The 16,757-nt window shown below is 40.6% G+C and overlaps 1 protein-coding gene across 5 annotated transcripts; it reads right to left on the reverse strand.

Moving 5' to 3' along the window:
• Positions 1-3,597: 3,597 nt before the first annotated feature.
• On the reverse strand, positions 3,598-16,734 carry C2H6orf52 (chromosome 2 C6orf52 homolog). Of its 5 annotated transcripts, none has more exons than XM_077810632.1 (10): positions 16,657-16,734; positions 15,178-15,363; positions 12,485-12,554; positions 11,284-11,360; positions 11,052-11,188; positions 10,199-10,330; positions 9,086-9,205; positions 6,000-6,192; positions 5,116-5,161; positions 3,598-3,992 (listed from the first exon to the last, which is right to left on the reverse strand). In XM_077810632.1, exons 4-10 carry the CDS (start codon positions 11,311-11,313, stop codon positions 3,856-3,858), a joined length of 795 nt encoding a protein of 264 aa, XP_077666758.1. In that variant the 5' UTR covers positions 11,314-11,360; positions 12,485-12,554; positions 15,178-15,363; positions 16,657-16,734; the 3' UTR covers positions 3,598-3,855. The 5 variants fall into 5 exon arrangements, with proteins under 5 accessions (XP_077666758.1, XP_077666756.1, XP_077666757.1 ...); XM_077810630.1 differs by having other exon boundaries at positions 11,052-11,191; XM_077810631.1 differs by lacking the exon at positions 16,657-16,734 and adding an exon at positions 15,461-15,842 and having other exon boundaries at positions 11,052-11,191.
• Positions 16,735-16,757: the final 23 nt, after the last annotated feature.

Raw genomic sequence — 16,757 nt, forward strand, 5'->3', positions numbered from 1 at the left:
GCTGGCCTACTGGTGCCTAAGAGGGGCAAAATATTCTTCAGACCTTAGACCAGGTTGAGTATGTCAGGGATTCCCAAACTTTTTCCCTGATGCCCACCTATGCAGCTGCAATAGGCACTGCGGCCCACCATTAAACACTTCTTGAAGAAAATTATTTTTATGATTACATACATATAAATTTCACAGTAAATAAACAATCTAATGTTTCCTTTTCATTTTAACATAAATGATTGTAAGTCCTAGCAATATGCACTCAAAAAAAAAATGCTTAAAAATCTTTGAAACCCAACAGTTGTAGTAAAACTACACTTTAAAACAATGTTGAGAGCAAAGTGTGGTGTTCAAACAGGGAAAACTCAATTTGGTATAAAACTGAAAATAAGCAAAACAACGGTTTTAACAAAATAGTTAAAAGACAATGTTATTTGTTGGTTTTAAAACAAAATAGTTGTCCAACTTTGAACACTATATTACGTTTTCAATTTTTTTAAGTGTAAAATCTGAATTTCTGCGCTTTGTAAGTAACCCAACCCTACTCTCTGTTAATTAGAAAAGAATCAAATATTGTAAATAAAAATATAAAATAACTTACAGACCAGGAGTCTTCTTAATGGGATGGAAGTGCCAGATTCTCCTTGCACAGTTTTTCCAGTTGGGGACACATTATTGAGGTTCAACCAGATCTCATCTTCAATTTTCAGCCCCTTGCTGACTCCAGCCCTTGAGTGCAGCCCTGTATGCTTTCCCTGCACACGGTCCGTCAGGCAGGGGCTGCGTGTCCTGGAGCTGCGCTGGGGGCCAGGGTTGGGAGGGGAATGGAAAATGTGGTGGGGAGGAGAAGGGGTGGCAATGCCCCTACAAGCCCTCCCCAATCTCTGCCCTTGACTTGATGGGAGAATGCAATTTTGCCAGTGGACCACCCGGGATTGTGTTGTAGCCCACCTTTGGGCCACAGTCCACAATTTGGGAAGCCCTGGACTATGTAACTCACACTGGGGGCATTGGCTCCGAGTGAGAATCATGCATGGGTGGGGGGACTGCAGGGCACAATTGTACCAGGGTTTAGCAACGACATGTAGTTACTGTATCTGGGGCTTACAAACTTCATAGAGGTTGGACCCCAAATTAGGTAGCTTACATATCAGAGGTGTAGGGGTCACTGCTACCAATGTAGAAAATTCAAGCCACATGCTCTAGAGCTCAACACCACAGGCAAACTATACCAATAAAGTGAGTGCAGTTTCCAGAGCTGCAAAGGTCTTAAGTCCTTACCAAACCTTCTCCATCAAGCTTCAAGGGGCCTACACCTACATCACTTACCCCCACTTCCCCTCGAGTCCGTCAATTACTCTCCCTTCTCCTCCCCACACACATCCATCAACTCTCCCTCCCACTCTCATCCAGTCCATCCACTCTCCCTCCAAACCACCAGTTCCTCCTTCAGTCCCCTCTTAAAGGGGTTCCCAAACTGTGGGTCTGGATGCAAAGCTGGTCACTTCACACTATGGACTGACTGGGCAAGCTCTTTACGCCACCTGGAGTGAGCTCTTAATAGCAGGGAGGAAGGCACCTGGTGATGGCACTCTATTCTGCTGCGCCCCCTGCCATACAGGAGGCTCTTTGCGTTATCGGTCCTGTTCCACTCTCACAGCTTAACAGCTGGAGAGTAAGGAAGCCGCCTGCAGGTCTATGAGAGACTTTATGGCTGGAAGATGCCTCCTATCTGCCAAGCAGTGGCAGGGCTCGGAGAGCATCCCAACAGCAAGTAAGAGATAAAGAAGAAACAGAAATTTCTGGTCAGCACTCAGAAACGCCAATAGTGGCATGGGGCACGCTCAGTAGTGAGGGGAAAAATGAAGACAGCACTGTGGGTGGAGCGTGTACTCGTGTTACTGTTGCATTCCTTGGCAGCCTGTTCTTCTCAGCTGCTACTACTGGTCTGTTCAGAAACAGCACAATAAATCAAGTCTGCAAAGTCCCACCACTCAGCTCCTTAAAGGAGGGAGGACTATTTGAACCCCTTCTGGTTTATGCAATTGGCCTATTGCTTGCCATTTAGGCAGCCCTCCCAGATTTTGTTTTGATCACTTTGTTTTTAACAAATCATCAGAAAACTCAAGATTCAGAGCTTCAATTTGATACAAATCAAGTCATAAAACTAAATTTAAGCCCCCCTGCACTTCAGAACCAAATTCACCATTGGCTACAGTACAAGGAATTAACTGTCAATGATTAGGTGTTGGCACTATTTAAAACAAAATAATTGATTCAACAGCTATTGTATTTATCAGCTATTAAAAATGTATAATGATACAGTACATGGTTTATGAACCTCACTTATGTTGTAAATCATAATAGAGACAATTAACAAACTAGAATGACCACCTTCCCACCAACATCATAAAACAAGCATGTCATATTGCTGGTGCCAGGATCAGATGTGAAAGTGAGATCCTGATTACTTGTGATAGTTAAAAGACTCATGGCACCTTCCATAGTCTTAATACTGGCAAAAATTAGTAATGACAGTAGTTTCTGTTCACAGGGCCCTTAAGCACTATTCTTCAGTTTCAGGCCCAAACTACACACACAGTGAAGGGATCCCTGTACCTGCAACATACTTTATTGTCCTTAAGGATTAAAGTCCTATATAAAAGTAGTGAAGTCTTTCAATTGGACTCCTCCGATTCAGAGTCCAACTGAAAGAAATGAAGGAACATACACATCTTCTTCCAGCTCCCCCAACACACAGGGTGTGAATATGAGAACATTTAAGTCCAGACGGAGTCTCTGTATAGCCTTTTACTAAAATGTAATGTACACCCCCTCTCTTTGCATGTTACAACTGAACTTGGCACAGAGTTTGAGCGTAAGGAACCCTAACTAAAATTAACAGAAATCTGAGTTGGTACAATTTACTTCCATGCCAAAGGGCCAAAAAAGAGAAATGCAGTGAGGAAAGCAAGATACAAAAGAATGAGTTTTCACAGTAGGATTATAAGGATACATAATATGGTATATATTGGGCTCTCTGTATATAAGTAACTGTCAGATGTCAAGGATATTTTCAGAGGTTTCCGTGAACCTTTAAACACTATACAAATAAAAGTGGACTGCTGACAGACAGTATATTAAATAGGAGGACAGGAGTGCCAGATGCCAACTGCCCCAGCTGCACATCACTGCATAAGTTAAGCATGCCTCTAACTAGTTTAAATTCGTTTATTAAAAAACAAAAACCAATAATGGAGCAAGTGGCTGCCCAACTGCAATTCTTCAGTATCAGGAGGCTGCAGGAGAGCCATGGGAATGAATGCTCCATTCCCAAGTGTGGGAGTCCCCAACACTGATGGCTGCTAGCTAACTGAGCCAACAGCATCTTCAGAATATGTTCACATCTATATTTATTTTTCAGATATTTCTTTGGTGCTAGATCTAATGTTCACTCTAGCTATAGCCATTCTATAGCATGGTGTCAGTTCCAAAATAGAAGTTAGAAAGTTATGGAAACAAGGAGACCATTTGGATTTTGCAAGCCCAAAAGAGAACGTGTACCAATCGCTTACATGTGAAGAAGTGAAATTCCCCACTGACAGGTTTGCAGAAACGAGATTTTATTTACACAAGCAAGTCTATCTTGAGATTCTATTCAACTCTTTACATTTCTAGAATATTTACATGATTTCAAGATGCTTCATGAGTAGAGTGATGAACAAAAATTACAAAGGCTGTCAAAAGCTTAGCAAAACAACCCATCCTTGTGCTTTAAAACTTATGGTCTAGAGTAATGTAGAAGAAATGTAATGTTAGCACCTTGGTCATAACGGTCATGCTATATATTCATGTAAGACACTTTTAGAAAGCATTAGGGATTTCAGAGGTGACCGTATCCAGAGGCTGCCAATGACAATTCATGAGTGAGTCATAGAGTTCTTCACTTCTTTCCATAAATTGTCTGTTCATTTCATCAACATCCAGATGGAGCTGTGGATCTGCAAAAATAAACCCAGTAAATAAAAAAAAATTGAACCCAGCACTGAAGACCTACACAGGCACATACACAAAAATTAATGCCAAGAGCTTCATATGTGACATGTGGTTACTGTTATTCATTACACCAAACTTTCCAACTCAAAAAACAACCACCAAAAAAAACCCTCTGCAATCTGGACTTTAAAATAACCAACATTAAATTACATTAATGCTTAGGGTTAAAGTATGGAGACTACATTACTACTTTGTGAAAAAATCAATTATATTAAAACACACATGCACAGACTTGTTGAAGGTATTAACCTAAATTATACACCCATCGCTACAAACCTGTGAAATATCACTACCCCTACATTTAAAAAGGAGAGAAAATGCATGCCAGGATATGCTTTCCTAATATCCCAGTATCCAACATACACTTATGTCTCAGGCATGAGGGTGAAAAGTTGCTGAAGGAGTTAGGTTCAAAGTCTTACTTTGACGTTTGGTCAGGTTCAGACAGACAATCATGATAAACAGCAATTCAAGCAGGGGAAGAGCCCTCTGGCATAAGCTAGCATACCATTATGGTTAGATAAATGGTAGGGCATCCCACTTTGTTTGGGACAAGGGGGAAGAGTTCTGTACAAATATATATGTATAACAGATGTCTCTTTTGCTTTTTAGAATAGGATTCTGTTAAGCAGTACTGATATTAAACATGGTGTAAAAGATTTATGAACCCTGTTTTCTACTGAGATTTTTTAAAGCAGAGTCAAGGCTGTAAAAAGCTAGAGAAGTTATGATAAGGTGGACAACACCACATGGATGAAAATTAGCAGAGTGGGACAAAAGACTATTTCGTCTTCATGTAAGAGCAAATTAGAAGAAAGTCATTTGTCATAAAGAGTGCCAAGTCTGAAAACTCCTAATTTTACATACAATGTAAATTACGTTACATTCCCAACTTGTTAACCTCTGTGCCAGTATTTAGAATAGCTCATTTGGAAATGCGAATGCAACATTTGTAAAGATATTTTTCATGAACTAGCACTACTTTGTCAGCAGTTTTGTATAGAAATTTTATAACACTAGACATTATTAGGACCAAACAATCTGGAAATATGACAGCATTAGCGTTACCTTCAGTTATTAGTTCATCATTGCTTTCAGCCACAGTTGGGGTCTCCTGAAACAAACAAGAATATGTCTATGTTAGTTTTATAGAAGTGTAATCATTATCAATTCCAGGCTCTCCAGAAATTTTTACATTCAATTATCTGAAAAAAGGATTTTCAATGCATGCATGCATTTAAAAAAAAAAAAAAAAAAAAAGTTAAAAGCTGTAAAAAAATGGGGTTTTTCCAACCTCAAGCCATTTCCTTTCTAAAAAATAGACATATTCAGGAGAAAGCCAATTTAATAGTTAAGTATGGCTTAGAACAGGGGTTCTCAAACTGGGGGTTGGGACCCTTCAGGGGGTCACGAGGTTAATGGGGGGGGGCGGTTGCAAGCTATCAGTCTCCACCCCAAACCCCACTTTGCCTCCAGCATTTATAATGGTGTTAAATATATAAAACAAGAGTTTTTAATTTATAAGGGGGGGAATTGCACTCTGAGGCTTGCTATGTGAAAGGGGTCACCAGTACAAAACTTTGAGAACCACTGGCTTAGAACAACTAGAGAATTAAACTATGTGCCTTATGGACAGACTTATTAGGATAAAAAATTACATACAGATAATGTTATCAGAATCACATTTGGCAAATAAATAAATAATGCAAGGACAAATGGTACACATTTAGAGGATTATAGAGGTCTAATACTAGAGAAGTTTATCACATTAAGGCTTGGATATTCAGACTGCCATTTAGTCCTTATTTTACACATTATCACAGGATTTAAGCATGGTTTCCATGTTAAAACCAAAGGGGGGAAAATGACATACAACTCTGTTATAAATTAATTATGTAATTTAAGATTTTGGGAAGAACTTATCTTCAATGTAAATTCAGTAAGATCAATACCTCAAATACAGCTGGAGTCAGAATTGAGTCTCCTATAGCAGAATCTCCAACAGCTTGCATGTTGTCATAGGAAGGATAGCTATAGTTGTAATCAGCATAAGGATCGTAACCCCACTGTGAGTAGTAGTTCTGATAATCTTGATAATAATCATTATAGTTATAGGACTGATACCGCTGGAATTCTGCTTTCATTCTAAAAACATATTTAAAAGTTTATAATTAGAATTTAAGAACTGGATGTAAACTTATTTTAGTTTAAAATTAAACAATTTAGTAAGTCTTTGTACATCAAATTATGATGGTGAACATTTCTCTGAAAAAGTTGCCAGAAATGAAAGGGTGAGGAAAATCACTGCACAGTGCTTTTCATCTGTGTTTATACAGAAGTAAATGGTCTCACCTCTGCCAATACCAATAGTAATTACTATCCTGGGTAAAATCCAAATCCATGAAACTATTACTACTTCTATCCATTTACTTTAAAGTAAGTTTCAGTGTCAGCATAAACACAGTTTCTGCAGCTAAAGTCTAGTGCTCTGCTATAAATTGGTTAAGTAGTACTTGTCAAACAGCTATCAAGTACAGCTGCTTTAAAGCTACGTTCTTTTTTATTTAGCCCTTTATGTTTTGCTTGGCTAATTACTAAATCTTTGTTCTAGGGGGAAAAAAAACAAAACAAAAAATCCCAAAGAGATAACAGATTACATTTTAAGGAGCATCTGAAACTTCTGGGATTTTATTTCTTTTAAAAAAACAAAACAAAAACAAAAAAAAACACCTCACATGTCCCCCCTCCCACACACACTCCGCCTGAACTTGTTTTGCACAGAGACTGGTTTGGCATTCAGCAGCTGCCAGGGTTTTTTTTCCCCATCTGAAGTTATAATCTTGTTTGTGACAATCATTGCCACAACAATTTATGAAGTCAGAAGTGGAGAATAAGCAGCAAAAGCACAAACTCTAAAAAGGAGCCTGATTCATTTACTAATAGAGTGAAGGAAGAAATGTAAAATAGTTTGACAATTTTTTCTTCAGAAAAATTAGAAAACTCCCTATTTTAGATTCATCTGATACTCATTGATCATTATACACTATACAATGAAGTCAGATGGACTGATTGCACATTCCAGAGACACATCAGATTTTCCATATTTAATACCCAATTCTAAATGTGGCCCTGTGTAGGCAGACTCCTGTACTTGTAGGTCCCTATTTATTTTCATAGTTCTCTACACAGACACAGAAAAGCCAGTTGTACAGTCTGCACCTTAACCAAGAAAGCAAAGCTAAAATAAACCAAAATAAAGTAAAACCTCTAGTTTAAACCTAAATTTGAAACAGATTAAATGTCTCCTGGGTAATGTCTTCCAGATTTTAAATTATTTTTTTTTTAAAAAGGCACAGAAGTCAACCAGTCTGCCATTACTAAACTAGAAATATAAATCAATATAGGACCTACACATAAGTGCCTTTGTCATGAAAAGAAAAGGAGTACTTGTGGCACCTTAGAGAGACTAACCAATTTATTTGAGCATAAGCTTTCGTAAGCTACAGCTCACTTCATCGGATGTATACTGTGGAAAGTGTAGAAGATCTTTTTATATACACACAAAGCATGAAAAAATAATGAAAGAAAATTTTTTCATGCTTTGTGTGTATATAAAAAGATCTACACTTTCCACAATATGCATCCGATGAAGTGAGCTGTAGCTCACAAAAGCTTATGCTCAAATAAATTGGTTAGTCTCTAAGGTGCCACAAGTACTCCTTTTCTTTTTGCGAATACAGACTAACACGGCTGTTACTCTGAAATTTGTCATGAAAGCTGCACCCACACTTTAATGACAGTTACTAGTGTTACAAGAGAATAGGATGATACATAAACAAATTGAACCAAGTTATCTTTTCTCAGTTTTTATACATAGGAACAATCAAGTCATTTTTACCAAATGGACAAGGACAAAATTAGCAAAGAAAGACACTGAAGTTTTTGAAAGGACATTATAAAAAAACCAAACTCTTTATTAAGTATGCAACACTGATCCTGTTTTGGGATGTGAAAGACAAACATACCCCCATATCACAGGATCCCCAAAAAGGAGAAATAGACATTTTGTTCATAACCTGACAGTTTGAAGACAATGGTATCTAGCTCTCAGACCAGCTTTGGGTAGTGCCAACTTGAATTAGAAGATTTATCTCCTTTAAAGGGAAAGAGGTAATATTTACAAGGTCTGGGTATACTTAAGAGAAAAGGGAGCTTCATTTTTGGATATTTCCCACGGATTAACAGGAATATAAGGCGAGGTAATTTATGTATGTTTAGGAGCTTTCCTCCTCTTTGTTACATGCTATTTCACCCATGTACTGGATGAGACCGTATGTCAATTTGATATCAATCTACCCAAACCTAACTGGTAAAAGCGGGGATTGCCTCAAAAAGTGCCTATCACTGACCAAGAGTTTAGGAGGCAGAACAAGGAACCTTTAAGAGTGATTCACAGTCCTCACTTGCATGTTAAGAGCTTCAAAGTCAGGAATCCTTGGAGAGCAAAAGAACATTGATGGAAATTGGTGTATTTTCTGTATATCGCATTTGGGATCTGATTTTGGCTTTTGTATTATAGACTTTTTTTTTTGTTCTCCCTGCTTAAGAATGCTCCCTCACTTCACCAAATCACCGTAAAATAAACCCGGTACTATTTTCACTGGAAAAATCTTTATTTACTCCCTAAGGCCCTGATCCTGAAATAACTTATGATGTGCTTAACTTTGCTATTATGAATAGCCACATTGATTTCAGGGGGACTACTCACAGTAGTAAAGTTAAACACATGCTCATTTAGGTGCTTTTGAAAAAATTTACCCCAGAATTCTGGCCAGGCTCTAGGTACCTCATGGTTACCAGACAGGAAAAGCAGATGGAGGAGCACTAAATAGAAGAACTGCAAAACTAGATCCTTTATATCATGAAATATGGGATGACACCACCATTACAGTAGATGACATATGGTTTGACAAGGTGAAGCTACCAGTGTTTAATGACTACCTTTAATTCCTGCATCAGTACAAGACTGATTCATTACCTTTTAGAAATTCCTATACTCAGTCGGATTCGTTTTCCACCTAGACCTGGTGCATTTTGGCAGTCTTGCAGTGCTCTCATCTGATCACCTTGTTCACCAAATCTGACAAAGCCATACCCCCTGCAAATTCCAAAAATGTAGAGATTTTAGTAATTCCACTATGCATTATAACAGAGTTAATAAGTTTAGTGTTGTCTTCTGCAGACAAACCCCTTATTTAGCATTGTAGTTACTATGGCTTACAGTACATATTTGCTTTCTACCTGGTTTGTTTTTAAACACCCATGCTAAATGCTTTCTCTCAGAACTCAAACTTGTGTCAAAAAGCAAATACTGACAGCTGACTGCAGTCAGAGCAAGTTTCTTTTAATGGTGGTTCTCAACAAAAGAATAATTAATTAAAAATAACGTAGTTACCGGTGTATCATATTAATGGAGTATATGGCAACTGATTTACCCACATCCTCAATTAGTGTTAACCAAGAGCTATCAATTTACAGTACTTAGCCTTTTAAGAAGAAAAGTTCACTTTCTCCGTATTTTGTGTTTCTTGCCCCCAAAGTGTACTGTGATCTTAATAGAGAACCAGCAACAAAGAGTTATAGTCCCAGTCCTGCCACTGATCCATTGGGTGGCCCTGGGCAAGTCACAAACTCTCTGGGCTCTTTTTGCTGCTGGTATAAGCAGGTTCAACTCCACTGACTTCAGTTTGTGGCCCCTTGTCTATTTTCCCCATCCAACAAATGGGGATAATTCTTAGCCCTCAGTACCGCACTTGATTATGCGTAGGTGCACTGCTGGGCAGGAGCAGAGCCCCATTAATTCAATGTACATCTTCTTTGCCTCCCCAGGTACATTTTCTGGAATGCAAATATGTGCCTAGTGAAATCACAATTTAGCCTATTACGTGCCCAATCCAGACAAAGACTTGAAATCGCACAAGGGATTTTCCTCTAATATTGCTTTGTTTATAGACTCTAACCTTTGTTCTACCTTCTCTTTGCTTTGGGAAAAAACACAGAAACATGATCCAGGTTTAAGTTTGACAAAGTGGTTTACAAATAACAGTCTACAGTCCTTTTATCAGCAGCATTTTGATTGTGTAAAAATTACCTGGAGTATCCCAATAGGTCTGTAGCTATTTTGCAGTCAATGCATGTAGGATACCTTTTCACAAAATAATCATAGAGCTGAAAATCATCCACTTCAGGAGTTAGCTCTCCTACAACTATTGAGAAATCTGGTCTAAAAAGGATTGAAAAGAAATAATTAGATTGCAAGAATATTGAAATCTTAAGAGACTGCTCAGAAAGCTATTAAGTTATTGCATATAACTCTAGGACTAATCCTGCAAACACCATGGTCTTCTATAGCACTACACACTGTAGTGATCATTGTACTTGGCAGTGTACACATTTGCAGGATCGGTCCAAATCTTGTAGTACTGTACAACCACTGTGGTGCAATATGCTCAAAGCTGAGTCCAGCCTACTGCTCTAGCTAAACAGGCTTTACTTCTGCTTTGAGAGTGAGCAGATGTCCAAGTCAATCCACCTTTTTAAAAAAAACAAAACAAAAAACAAAAACAAAAAAAACAAACAAACTCTGATTGGATTTTACTATGTCTTAGTTAAGAGGAAAGAAGAGGAGTGATAAAAGTACCAGCAACAAATGAATAAATGCATAGTTTATGGATCTCAAAGTACTAAATAAAAAGATAACCCCAAAAATATATGCTATTGGTGTCACTCACATTTCAGCAAAGATTTAATAGCAGAGTGGTGTAATGAAATCTCATTACAAAGACTTACTTTTACAAAATATACTAGCATAAACAATACTTGGCACTTACATAAGAACCTCCATTTAAGAATCTCAAAGAATTCGTTCAGTGTTCACTATTGATTTAAATGGATTATTATGGACAGAGGCTTGTTCTTTTGGTCTGTTTCAAGAGTTTTTTTACCTGATTGGAAGATTAACAACACTAACATAGTCTGTTCTTCCTGCTTTTATTTTGTTCTTTTTCTTTCGTTTTTTCTGTGGTCCTCTCCACCAGCTATAGGTTTGTAGGGACTCTCTTTTGTGCTTTCCCATTGTATCCTGCTGGGATGAAAAAAAAAGCTTTATAGTACTTAGTCTCGTTTAAATTCCTCCCACCCACTCCCCATCACCACAGGTGATTTCCCCATATTCACCTTGCCCTTGAAAGAAGCCTGGGGTCCCATCTCTCCCTCCGCCTCCCATGAGGGAAAGCAGCCTCTGGGGAAAATGCCTGGCAAAAATAACAGAGCCAAAGGATTGTATGAACAGCCATATTCCCCTGACTTGTCAAGCTGGCTAAAGGATTGAAAGCTTCCTCTTGGAATTAAAAAAAAATAAAATAAAGCAGTTATCCTTTAGATGCTGGCCAATCCTAAATGTTAATCACTTTAAGGACCGGACTGCGCCTAAGCGTTCTGTAGGACTTGCTAGAGCAATGTTTCTCAATGACCAGTCTGTGGACCAGCGCTAGTTCCTGAAATCTTCCTGACACAGTTTAGGAAAGCAGCAAGCTGGTCACTGGCATAAAAAAGGTTGAGAAACACTGTGCTAGAGCACTCTAGTAGCATTTTTTTGGGTGACTGAAAGACACAGCTAGGTCATCACTCTTGCCTAAAATGAGCCTCATCTGGCCCTGCTTCCCTTTTGTTGGAAGCTTTTCCCTTCCTGCTGCTGTGAGACACCTCTCCTCACAGCTAGTTGTCAGTCACTCGCTCAGGCCAAGAACCAAGAGGAGGTTGGTAGATGTGATGCAAGGGGAAAGCAGGCGAGGGACAGATAGACTCTAGTTTGGAGCCCAGGGGAACTCATGCCCAGATGCAGGGCAAAGAAGAAACAGGCACAAAGCATGCCTCACTCAAAAAAGAGGAAGGAGGTAGGGCAACTACAAAGAGAAGAGAAGAAGGGAGATGATGGTAAAGTTAACGCAGGTCACGTTCCTCACCTTAGAATCTTAAGAATGAGGATTCTCATCCTTAGGGCTCCAAGAGTTAATACATTTGATATTTATCAATAAATTTTACTTACTAGAAGTAGAACGTTAATGTCTGTGTGAGTGCTTGCATATATCCTGCTCAGAGAGTGTTACAGGCAAGCCCCTCCATGAGAACTGACTTTTAAACAATGAGAAGTCCAATGCTTCATGTCAGGTCCCCCAACCTGCTTCAGTTGATATAATTAGGTTTCCAGAGTAGGGGAGAGTAATTAATTAGCAAATTACCTGCAGGAAGCACAGGGCTAAAATCCACCTACTCAGAGAAACTATTTTAGTTTTATATTTGCTAAGAATTCTGGATATGGTTTAGTATCCCTCCTAAGCACTGTGGACCTCGACTTGTTCTCACCAGATGATCTTACCTGGTTTGCCACTGTTCAGAAGTTTTCTTCACAAGGAATGCTGCACTGCTTCACAATTTATTCTGATCCTCTATTTAAAGAAAAAGGGGAGGAGAGGAGAAGCTTTTATGAAAAGTAATTCAACTAAAAAAAAAATGGTTGCTGCACAGCTAAGAACTTGTTCACCTTCTCTTAAATCAGATTTAAGAGATTTAACTTGAGGAATTTTTGAAAGGTTCCAGAGCTCAGACTTGCATTGCAAAAGCCTCACCTTAATACACCTATGCAGACCACTGCTATTGGCAACCATTGATTATTTGTGGATCAAATAATCATTGCATCATATCATGACACAGCTTGACTTGGGGATAACCTGGAATGACCAGACATATCCTTTCTATTCACCAAGACCAGTAATTATCTTTCAACTTCTCTATTCTAGAGGACAGTTGTGAGTTTTTATTCTTATTCCACCACTGCCTCAAGGTTTTCCATATATATCTGGCCACACCCTACTATTATTTTAAACATGTGTTTGGTTGGTGGGGGATATACGGTCAGCTTAGAAGTGAGGAAAGATCTATTATCCAAAAGCTTAAAAAGATAGCTAGCTCATTTTTATGGGCCTTTGAGGTTTTCTTGGTTCTTCCTCTCTTTGGGCCAAATGTGCCTTGGTTGGTGGTGTAAATTACAAATCAATAAGAGAGTGCAGAGCGGTACATATGGAAGAGGCACCTGTAGCAGTAAAAGAAACAAGACAGTATAAAGTAAAGCAGAGGGAGAATTTTGCCCTCCTGTATCTTTTCTAGCTACCCCCCTTCTGCCAGCTTGGTATGTAAATTTCACCCTCTTACTGACTTGTAACTTACATAGCCATTTAGCACCTAGGAATTTAGCCTCTCATTATTATTTGTATTACAATAGCGGCCAAAGGCCCATGCTAGGGCTACAGCTTTGTGCAGTTATGTCATTAGTTTCAATGCCTTTTCCCTTTAGCTCACTCACTTGCTCTATACAATTTTTAAGGAAAATCTGAAATAGCTATTCACTGTGTATTTTCTTTTAAATCACCTCACTAGTCAAACAATGTTAGGGATAAGAGCATGTCACTGCACACAGCACTTTCTCTCACAACAATTTTTTTAAACTCTTTTACTCCATTGCAAATGATTTTTACATTCAGTACTTTGTACATTTTAATAAATGCTTGCCTGATGAAATTTCACCCCGTATTATTCCACATAACAGATTTTGTAACATATTACCCTAAAGTGGGATCTATGTGGCAAAATACATAGTACATCTTTCATTCTAATGACTATGGGAACTATCGTGAATTTAGTAAATCACAATAGTAACTCAGTTTGAAAACTGTTAAAACCCTGGTACTGCGAAGACTTAGCTTGTCTACATATGGAATTATTCAGGAACAGCAACTGTCCTTTAAATTCACAACGTGCCTTAAGGCAAATTAATTTTCATGTGTAGACAAGCCCTTAAACACACACATAACTTTGTAAGAGGTGAGTAGTCCCACTGACTTCAGTGGGACTATTCACATGAATAGTCATTCACATGCTTTAATCCAGTGGTCGCCAACCAGTCAATTGCAATCGACTGGTTGATCCTGGGGACTCCCCCAATCGATCACGATCTCTGGTGGTGTTGTGGAGCTGCTGCTAGGCAGGCAGGGAGCAGCCTTGGTCCCACACGCTCCCAGAAGCGGCCAGCACAGCCCCACGGCCCCCCCTTTTTTGGGGGGGAGGTGCAGGGGTCTCATGACATTGCTCCTGCCTGCAAGCGCTGCCGCAACAGCTCCCATTGGCCGGGAATGGGGAACTGGGGCCAATGGGAGCCGAGGGGGCGGTGCTGGCAGAGAGGGACAGTGTTCGGAGCTACATGCCCTCTGCCCCCCCCGCATGGGCTACAGGAGCACGTTGGCCCCTTCTAGGAGCAGCATGGGACCAGGGCAGGCAGGAACCCTGCCTTAACCTTGTTGTACCGCAAACCAGGAGCCACCCACGATAAGTGCTACCCTGCGGGAGGCCACACCACAATCCCCTCCTGGAGCCAGCACCCCAAACCCCATCCTGCACCCCAATCCCAGACCCAGCCCTGACCTCCCTCCCAGAGCCAGCACCCCATACCCCCTCCTAGAGCTTGCACCCCAACTCCCCGCCCCACGCTCAGCCCAGAGCCCCCTCCCACACTGTGAACCCCTTGGCCCCAGCCCAGAGCCCACTCCCCCTCCTGAACCCCAACCCCCTGCCCGGTTAAAGTGAGTCAAGGTGGGGGAGAGTGAGCAGGGCAGGGCCTGGGGAAGGGGTGGATCCTGGGTTATGCTTAGATTCAAAAAGTGATCTTGGGCATAAAAAGGTTGGAGACCACTGCTTTAATCTTTTCAGGAGCAGCACTTCACTTTGAATTTCAGCAATTAATTTTTTAACAATATGGGAGACTTTACAACAGCACTCTACTATTAACTCTTTTCTGATACAGATGGATGTCATTTTGCACAAACTATGAAATGCACAGATTAGCAAAATGTGCATCAGCAAGGTTTTACTATAGTTCTGCTATTTAAAGAGACAGAGCCAACAAAATTTCACTTTTGTATAAAAAAATAAAATCAAAAGAGTTCTAATACTAGGCCTTTAGATTAAAAACTGTCCAATTTACTTGTGACCATTTATGCGGTTTGTTTTTGGACTTACCACTCTCTGTGAACATTTAATTCAAGCTGCAGCACAATAAAAAAAGCAATTTGACCGCAGAAAAATTGAGTCAGAAAAAAAAGTGATGCAATAATATCTTGATCACAATTATCATGGTCTTCTATATGAAACAATAATTTTGGTATTTTATTCTCTGAGCTTGATAGTTGTCATTTGATCTTTTCACTGCAATTCAAAACAAATTTTTTAAAAAGTTAGAGGTATACACATTAATAGGATACATCATTTATTCATACCAACATTAGCTACATAGGTAATTTACCATTTAGTTATTAAAGTCCCAATCCTGGAAAGACTTGCATGCTTAACTTCAAGTATTTGACTCCAATAGAGCTACTCAATGGGACTACTCATGTTTAACTTTAAGCATGCACATAAGGGCTTGTATGTATCTGAAAGTTTTGTCCCTTTAATTATACTCATGTAGTTAATGTCAAAAATAGCTTAGGGTGAATGTAATTATATTTGTATCAAAATGCTTAGACTAGTATAACTTATTCTGGGTTGGGAAGGAAAATAAGCTATACCAGTATAAAGCACTTTTATACATGTCTAACTGCATCCAAAATATGGCTTATAGCTGTATAGGTGGAAAAATCACACCCGCTAACTGAAGTCCTATCAGTAAAACTTTTCTAGTGTAGACCAAGCCTAACTTTTTCAGGCAGTAGCATGAAGGAAAGATTTTTAAAAGTAAGACCATTTAAAAAAAACGGACCATTATGAGATTAATGTTGCATAAATATCCTTAATTCCTGTTCTTTTTTCTGACTTTATAGTAAAATGGAAAAACCATGGCCAGTGAATCACATATTCAGAGGCACGTTTAAGACCTCGAAGCTGTACGTCACGAGACAGTAACACAGAGGGGTCACGCTCGGGATGGGTAGGGGTGGGTGCCTTGGGCGAGGCTCAGGGGGGCTGGTTATAGTTGCCTGGCCGGCGCGGGGAAGCTGCTGCTGCCGCCGCCGCTGCCCAGGGTGTGCGCGCGTGACGGTATTTGTGTGGCGCGGCCAAGGCGCAAAGAGCCCCGGGCAGAAGCGTTGAAAGCGTTGAAAGCGTCGGGTCGGGTCGGGGGGGGGGGGATTTTTTCACTCACTGACCTAGGACCGCCGTTTGACCCCGAGGGCAGTGACCCGACCCGCAACGGTCCCCCGGGCGGATTCCCCCCATCACTCCCCGCGGCCTCCCGGGAGTGGGGTCAGCGGGCGGAGCTGAGAACGGAGTTGCCATGGGGGGGAGCCGCCCGCCGGGGGGGGGGGAGGGGAGCCGCCCGCCGGGGGGGGGGGGGGAAGAGGGGCGGCGGCGGCTCCGGGAAAGGCCCCGGGGAAGGACAGACCCAGACCCAGACCCCCAGGAGGGGGAGGGGGCGATAATCCTGGGAGCGCGCGCGAGAGAAGCCCACCCGCTTCCCCCCGCTCGCGAGCCCCCCTCCCCCGGCCCGGTCCCGGCACTAACGTCTCCCATCCACGGCGTCGCCATAAGGAGCCGTACGGGTCCTACTTCCGCCCCCGCCCGGGACCTCACGCTGAGCTGGCCCCAGCGACGCCTGTTACCCC

Source organism: Eretmochelys imbricata, chromosome 2 (assembly GCF_965152235.1).
Source record: "Eretmochelys imbricata isolate rEreImb1 chromosome 2, rEreImb1.hap1, whole genome shotgun sequence".
Classification (NCBI taxonomy): Eukaryota; Metazoa; Chordata; order Testudines; family Cheloniidae; genus Eretmochelys; species Eretmochelys imbricata.

What these genes read in the sequence shown, in the direction of transcription:
- C2H6orf52 (XM_077810630.1), bottom strand. Translation starts at nt 11,313, where the DNA reads ATGGGACCCCAGGCTTCTTTCAAGGGCAAG. An exon ending in AGGCTTCTTTCAAGGGCAAG is followed by an intron (nt 11,192 to 11,283) that starts GTGAATATGGGG and finishes TTTTCATCCCAG; the next exon opens with CAGGATACAATGGGAAAGCA. An exon ending in GTTGTTAATCTTCCAATCAG is followed by an intron (nt 10,331 to 11,051) that starts GTAAAAAAACTC and finishes AATCCTTTTTAG; the next exon opens with ACCAGATTTCTCAATAGTTG.